This window comes from Zosterops lateralis (genome assembly GCF_965231275.1).
Source record: "Zosterops lateralis genome assembly, chromosome: 35".
Classification (NCBI taxonomy): Eukaryota; Metazoa; Chordata; class Aves; order Passeriformes; family Zosteropidae; genus Zosterops; species Zosterops lateralis.
Genome location: NC_139795.1, coordinates 2,037,773 through 2,044,977, shown reverse-complemented (window position 1 = coordinate 2,044,977; position 7,205 = coordinate 2,037,773). Strand labels below are relative to the sequence as shown.

At 61.8% G+C, this 7,205-nt stretch overlaps 1 protein-coding gene across 1 annotated transcript; it reads left to right on the top strand.

Moving 5' to 3' along the window:
* Window positions 1-74: 74 nt before the first annotated feature.
* On the top strand, window positions 75-6,585 carry NELFE (negative elongation factor complex member E). Its single transcript, XM_083881777.1, has 10 exons — window positions 75-275; window positions 716-788; window positions 2,321-2,466; window positions 2,986-3,060; window positions 3,209-3,243; window positions 3,812-3,951; window positions 4,442-4,586; window positions 5,156-5,210; window positions 5,713-5,815; window positions 6,452-6,585. The coding sequence occupies exons 1-10, from the start codon at window positions 201-203 to the stop codon at window positions 6,532-6,534; spliced, it is 930 nt and encodes a 309-aa protein (XP_083737903.1). The 5' UTR covers window positions 75-200; the 3' UTR covers window positions 6,535-6,585.
* Window positions 6,586-7,205: the final 620 nt, after the last annotated feature.

Sequence of the window (7,205 nt, the reverse complement as noted above, 5' to 3'; positions counted from 1 at the left end):
CGCCTCTTCCACCACTGACCAATCAGCGCTCGCCTCTCCCTCTCTCAGCCAATCAGCGCCCGCCGTTCCGCGCGGTGCACGCCGGGAACCCGCCGTTCATTTCCGCCGGTTCCGGGGGGTCCCTCACGGTCTCCCCGCGGCCTTTTTGGGGCTTTTTTGGGTTTTTTCGGTGTTTTTGTGTCCCCGGAGGGTCCCGGACGATGCTGACTCTCCCCCCGGGCCTCACGGACGAGGAGGAGGCGCTGCAGAAACGATTCGCCAAACTCAGGAAAAAAGTGAGGGGGAATTGGGGGGATTTGGGGGGAAAAATGGGGATTTTTGGAGATTTTGGGGGAAATTTGGGGATTGGGGGGGATTTTGAGGGTCTGGGGATAAAATTTGGAGGATTTTGGGAGGATTTTGTGGGAGATTTGGGGGGAATTTGGGGGATTTGGGAGGAATTTTGGGGTATTTGGGGGGAATTTTGGGGATTTGGGGGGTTTTAAGGGCATTTGGGAGATTTTTTGTGATTTTGTGGGTAAATTTGGGAATTTTGAGGGTCTGGGGGGAAATTTGGGGGATTTTTTGGGGTAATTTGGGAGCAATTTTAGGGGATTTTGGGGGGTTTGGGGGGATTTAATGGGTCTGGGGGTTTCACTGGGGGTTTATTTTGGGTCTGGGGGTGTCCCCGGGGGTCCCCAGCCCCCCCTGACCCCCCGTTTCCCCTCCCCCCCAGAAAAAGGCCCTCCTGGCCCTGAAGAAGCAGCAGAGCTCGGCCGGGGGAGGAGCCCAGGGGGGCATCAAACGATGTGAGACCCCCCAAAAACACCAAAAATAACCCCAAAAACCCCAAAACCCACCAAAAATAACCCCAAAATTAGCCCTGGGACCCACAAGAATAGCCCTGGGACCCCCAAAATCCCAAGATCTTATTTGGGGAGGGGGTTGGGACCCCCCAAAACCCCCCTGGGACCCCCAAAACACCCCAAAATCCCACTGGGACCCCCCCCATAAACCTCAATATCCCATTTGGGGAGGGGGTTGGGACCCTCAAAACCCCAAACCCAATTTGGGGAGGGGTCTGTGACCCAAGATCCCATTTGGGGAGGGGTCTGTGACCCCCCTGGGACCCCAAAATTCTTCTGGGATGGGATTGGGACCCTCCAAACCTCAAGACTTGAGATGGAAAACAGGGACAGAGCTGCGACTCCTATTTGGGGAGGGGGTCCCTGACCCTCCCTGACCCCAAAGCCAATTTGAGGAGGGATCTGTGACCCCAGATCCATTTTGGGGAGGGGTCTGGGACTTCCAGGACCCCCCGAAACCTCCCCAAATTCCTGAGATCCTTTTCTATGGAGGGGAACTCTGACCCTCCTGAACCCCGAACTGCCCAAATCTAATTCGGGGAGGGGTCTGGGGACCCCAAAACCCCCAAATGGAATTTGGGGAGGGGTCTGTGACCTCCGGGACCCCCCCAAACCCCTGAGATCCCTTTGGGATGGGATTGGGACCCCCTTAAATGTCAAGATCTGATGCCGAAAATGGGGATGGGGCTGCGACTCCTATTTGGGGAGGGGTCTGTGACCCCAAACCCAATTTGGGGAGGGGTCTCTGACCTCTTGTGACTCTGACATTTATTTGGGGAGGGGTCTGGGACTTCCAGGACCCCCCCAAACCTCCCCAAACCCCCAATATCCTGTTATGGGGACGGGACTGGGACTCTCTCGAATCCTGAAATGTTTTTGGGGAGGGGTCCCTGCCCCTCCCTGACCCCAAACGGAATTTGGGGAGGGGTCTCTGACCCCCCCTGACCCCTGTGGCCCCCAGCCCTGTCGGACCAGCCCCCCCTGGGACCCCAAAATCCCTTTGGGATTGAATTAGGACCCCCCAAATCTCAAGATCTGAGACCAAAACAGGGACGAGGCTGCGACTCCTATTTGGGGAGGGGTCTGGGGACCCCAAACCCCCCAAATCGAATTTGGGGAGGGGTCTCTGACCCCTGGGACCCCCCTAAAGCCCTGAAATCCTTTTGGAAATTAATTGGGACCCCCTCAAGCCCTGAGATTTGAGACGGAAATGGGGACGGGGCTGCGACTCCAATGTGGGGAGGGGTCTGTGACCCCAAAGGGAATTTGGGGAGGGGTCTGTGACCCCCGTGACCCCTGTGGCCCCCAGCCCTGTCGGACCAGCCCCCCCTGGACACGGCCACGGCCACGGAACAGGCCAAGGGGAAATGGGGACACCCCAAAACCCCCCAAAATCCCATCTGGGGAGGGGTCCCTGCCCCTCCCTGACCCCAAAGGGAATTTGGGGAGGGGTCCCTGACCTCTGACCCCCCCAGCCCTGTCGGACCAGCCCCCCCTGGACACGGCCACGGCCACGGAACAGGCCAAGCTGCTGGTCAAGTCCGGGGCCATCAGCGCCATCAAGGCCGAGAACAAGAACTCGGGGTTCAAACGCTCCCGGACCCTCGAGGGGAAACTCAAGGTCTGGGGGCTCAAAACCCCCCAAATCCACCCCGGGACCCCCAAAAACCACCCCTGGGACCCCCCTGGGACCCCCAAATCCACCCCGGGACCCCCAAATCCACCCCGGGACCCCCAAATCCACCCCTGGGACCCCCAAATCCACCCCTGGGGGCACAAAAATCCACCCCCGGGACCCCCAAATCCACCCCCGGGACCCCCAAATCCACCTCTGGGACCCCCAAATCCACCCCGGAACCCCCAAATCACCCCCAGGACCCCCAAATCCACCCCTGGGGGCACAAAACCCACCCCGCGACCCCCAAATTCCCCCTGAAACCCCCAAATCCTCCCTGAGACCCCCCTGGGATCCCCAAATCCCTCCTGGGACCCCCAAATTCGGGACCCCCCCCCCAAACCCCCCATTTTTCCCCCCAGGACCCCGAGAAGGGCCCCACCCCCACCCCCTAGGACCCCCCAAACCCCCTTAGGACCTTCCTGGGACCCCCCAAATCCCCCCAAATTCCCATTTTCCCCCCAGGACCCCGAGAAGGGCCCCACCCCCACCTTCCAGCCCTTCCAGAGAAGCGTCTCGGCCGACGACGACCCCCAGGAGGTACCTGGGACCCCCAAATTGGGGAGGGGGAGACCCCCCTGGGGGCTGGGGGAGGGTCCTGAGGGTGGGACCTCCCAAAATCCCCCCAAATTCCCCCAAATCCCCCCAAAATCCCCCCCAAAATCCCCCCAAATTTTCCTCCCCACAGTCTCGACGCCCCCAGAGAAAATCTCTCTATGAGAGGTGAGTGAGACCCTCCCCCCAAATTTGGGTCTGGGGGCTTTGGGGGGGTTTGGGGACCCCCTGGGTGAGTCTGGGGTCTCTTGGGGGGGGTTGGGGGTTTTTGGAGCCCCCTGGGTGGGTCTGGGGGCTTTGGGGACCCCCTGGTGGGGTCTGGGGTCTCTTGGGGGTTTGGGGGACTCCCCATTTGGGTCTGGGGTCTCTTGGGGGCTTTGGGGACCCCCTAGTGGGGTCTAGGGTCTTTGGGGACCCCCTTATCCCTTCCCTATGTGGGTCTGGGGGGGTCTGGGGGTTTTGGGGACCCCCTGGGTGGGTCTGGGGTCTCCCAATTTTGGGTCTGGGGTCCCCCATGTGGGTCTGGAGCCTTTTGGGGGATTTTGGAGGTTTTGGGGTCCCCCATTTGGGTCTGTGGTCTCCTGGAGGGTCTGGAGGTTTTGGGGGTCCCCCTGACCCCTCAATTTGGGTCTGGGGTCTCCTGGGGGGTTTGGAGGTCTCCCAATTTGGGTCTGGGGTCTCTGTTTTCCCCCCTGACCCCCCAATTTGGGTCTGGGGTCTCTGTTTTCCCCCCCAGCTTTGTCAGCGCCTCCGAGCGGCTCCGGGAGGCCGAGGGGGGGGGGAGGGGCGAGACCCCCGAGCGGGGGGGGAGGGGCCTGGACTGGGACCCCGACACCGACCCCGAGGAGAGACGGGACCGGGACGGGCCCTTCCGCAGTACGGGGGGACTGGGGGGATTGGGGGGGTCTGGGGGGTCTGGGGGGGAGTTGGGGGGGTTTGAGGGGGTTTTGGGGGGATTTGGGGGGGTCCTGGGAGGGATTTGGGGGGGACTGGGGGGGGTTTGGGGGGGATTTGAGGGGTCCTGGGGGGATTTGGGGGGTCGTGGGAGGGTTTGGGGGGGTCTGAGAAGGGTTTGGGCGGGATTTGGGGGGAGATTTGGGGTCAATTTGGGTCCCCAATCCCATTTCTGTGACCCCTGACCCCATTTCGGAGCCCCCTGACCCATTTCTGTGACCCCTGACCCCATTTCTGTGACCCCTGACCCCATTTTGGAGCCCCTTGACCCCATTTCTGTGACCCCTGACCCCATTTCTGTGACCCCTGACCCCATTTTGGAGCCTCTTGACCCTATTTCGGAGCCCCCTGACCCCATTTCGGAGCCCCTTGACCCCATTTCGGAGCCCCCTGACCCATTTCCCCCCCCCAGGGTCAGACTCGTTCCCCGAGCGCCGCCCCCCGCGGAAGGGGAACACTCTCTACGTCCACGGGGCCGAGCTCAGCCCGGAGCTGCTCCGCTCGGCCTTCGGGCCCTTCGGGGCCATCATCGACCTCTCCATGGACACGCCCCGCAAGTGGGTGGGGCCTAAAGGGGTGGGCGGGGCCATTGTGATGTCATTTATTTATTTGTGGACACGCCCCACAAGTGGGTGGGGCTTTGGGGTGGGCGGGGCCACGGTTTGCATAATTAATCTATTTGTGGACACGCCCCATAAAGTGGGTGGGGCCAGGGGTGACATCATTGATTTTGTCAATGGACACGCCCAGAAAGTGGGAGGGGCTAAATGGGGTTTGGGGTCTGGGGGTGTGGCTAAAGGAGGTGGGGTAAACGTGGGTGTGGCCAAAGGTGGGAGGAGCTAAAGGTGGGTGGAGCCAAAGTGTGGGATTGGTGAGTGGGTGTGGTCATTGAATGAGTGGGTGTGGTCACACAGTGAGGGGGTGTGGCTTTCTATGAATGGGTGCGGTCATCCAATGACTGGGCATGGCCATCCCATGAGTGGGTGTGTCCCACCCAAGAATGGGCGTTTCCATCCCTGAGTGGGTGTGTCCATCCCATGAGGGCGTGGACATCCCATGTGTGGGTGTGGTCATCCAATCAATGGGCGTGGCCACCCTGAGTGGGCGTGTCCCGGTGTCCCCCCAGCTGCGCCTTTGTCACCTTTGAGAAGATGGAATCGGCTGATCAGGCCATGGCTGAGGTGGGGCTGGGGGGTTTGGGGGGATTTTGGGGGGGATTTGGAGGAATTTGGGGGGATTTGGGGTGGTCTGGGGGGATTTGGGGGTATTTGGGGTGGTTTTGGGTCTTTTGGGGGTGTTTTGGGGTTTTTTGGGGTGCTTTGGGTTTTTTTGGGGTGATTTGGGGGGGGTTTGGGGTTCCCTGGAGCTGTTTTTGGGGGTCCCTGACCCCGTTTTCCCCCCCAGCTGAACGGGGCCATGGTGCAGGACGTGGGGGGGATTTGGGGGGTATTTTTGGGGGTCCCTGACCCCGTTTTTGGCCCCCTCCCCAGCTGAACGGGGCCGTGGTGCAGGACCTGGGGCTGGTTTTGGGGGGCTCTGGGGGGTATTTTTGGGGGTCCCTGACCCCGTTTCCCCCCCCCAGCTGAACGGGGCCGTGGTGCAGGACCTGGGGCTGGTTTTGGAGGGTTTTTGGGGTCCCTGGAGCTGATTTTGGGGGTCCCTGACCCGGTTTTTGGCCCCCAGCTGAACGGGGCCGTGGTGCAGGACGTGCAGCTCAAGGTCAGCATCGCCCGGAAGCAGCCGCTGCTCGACGCCGCCACCGGGAAATCGCTCTGGGGGTCCCTGGGTGAGTCTGGGGGGGATTTGGGGGGGTCTGGGGGGGTCCTGGGGGGCTCCCAAGAGGGTCTGGGGGTCCCTGGGGAGGTTTGGGGGGTCCTTGGTGGGGCCCTGGGTGAGTTTGGGGAGTCCTGAGAGGGTCTGGGTGGTCCAGGGGGGTCCTGAGTGAGTCTGGGGTCCCAGGGGGAGTTTGGGGGGGTCTGGGGGGGTCCCTGAGGGGGCCTTGTGGGGCCTAGGAAGGGGTCCTGGGGGTCCCAGGGGGGTCCTGGGTGAGTTTGGAGGGGGTTTGGAGGGACCTCAGGGGGTCTGGGGGGGGTCCTGAGGGGGTCTGGGGGGGCCTGGAGGAGCCCCCTGGAGGTCCAGGAGTGAGTTTGGGGTGAGTTTGGGGGGGTCTGGGGGGGTCCCTGGGTGTCCCCAGGGTGTTTTTGGGGTCCCTGAAGGGTCCCTGGGGTGTCCCCAGGGGTGTCCCCAGGGTGTCTCTGGGTGTCCCCAGGGTGTGTTTGGGGTCCCCAGGGTGTGTCTGGGGTCCCAGGGGTGTCCCCAGGGGTGTCCCCCGGGGTGTGTTTGGGGTCCCCGGGGTGTGTCTGGGGTCCCCGGGGTGTCCCAGGGGTGTCCCCGGGGTCCCCCTGACCCTGTGGCCCCCCAGCGGTGAAGAACAGCGCCAAGGGCTCCCACCGCGACAAACGGGCCCAGGTGGTTTATAACGAGGACCTGTTCGGGGGACACTGAGGACAAATGTCACCTGTGTCACCTCGGGGTGCTCACTGTCACCTGTGTCACCTGAGGGGGGTTATTGTTTATAACGAGGACCTGTTCGAGGGACACTGAGGACACCTGGGGGGGTTATTGTCACCTTCAGGTGTTTATTGTCACCTGTGTCACCTGTGGTGTCACCTGGGGGGGGTTATTGTTTACAATGAGGAACTTTTCGAGGGACAATAAAGGACAAATGTCACCTGTGCTGTTACCTGTGGTGTTTATTGTCACCTGTGGGGGGGTTCATTGTCACCTTTGGGCGCTCATTGGCACCTGGCGGGGGGGTTCATTGTCACCTGGGGGGGACAGGGACACATTTATTGTCACCTGGGGGGGCGGGGGGACACAAATCCAGGTGTGTAGGGGTGTGTCCAGGTGTGCCCAGGTATGCCCAGGGTAGTTCCATGGTCTCTCCAGGTGTGCCCAGGTGTGTCTGGGGTAGTTCCAGGTGTGCCCAGGTGTGTCTCAGGTGTGTCCAGGTGTGTCCCCAGGTATGTCCAGGTGTGCCCAGGTGTATCTCAGGTGTGTCCAGCTATGTCTCAGGTGTCCCCAGGTGTGTCCAGGTGTGTCCAGGTGTCCCAGGTGTGTCATGGCAGGAACCCCAGGTGTGTCCAGGTGTGTCCAGGTGTCCCAGGTGTGTCATG

Coding starts and splice junctions, on each gene's coding strand:
- NELFE (XM_083881777.1), top strand. CDS start 201: ATGCTGACTCTCCCCCCGGGCCTCACGGACGAGGAGGAGGCGCTGCAG. Junction 5,211..5,712: donor CTGATCAGGCCATGGCTGAG/GTGGGGCTGGGG, acceptor TTTGGCCCCCAG/CTGAACGGGGCCGTGGTGCA. Junction 5,816..6,451: donor ATCGCTCTGGGGGTCCCTGG/GTGAGTCTGGGG, acceptor GTGGCCCCCCAG/CGGTGAAGAACAGCGCCAAG.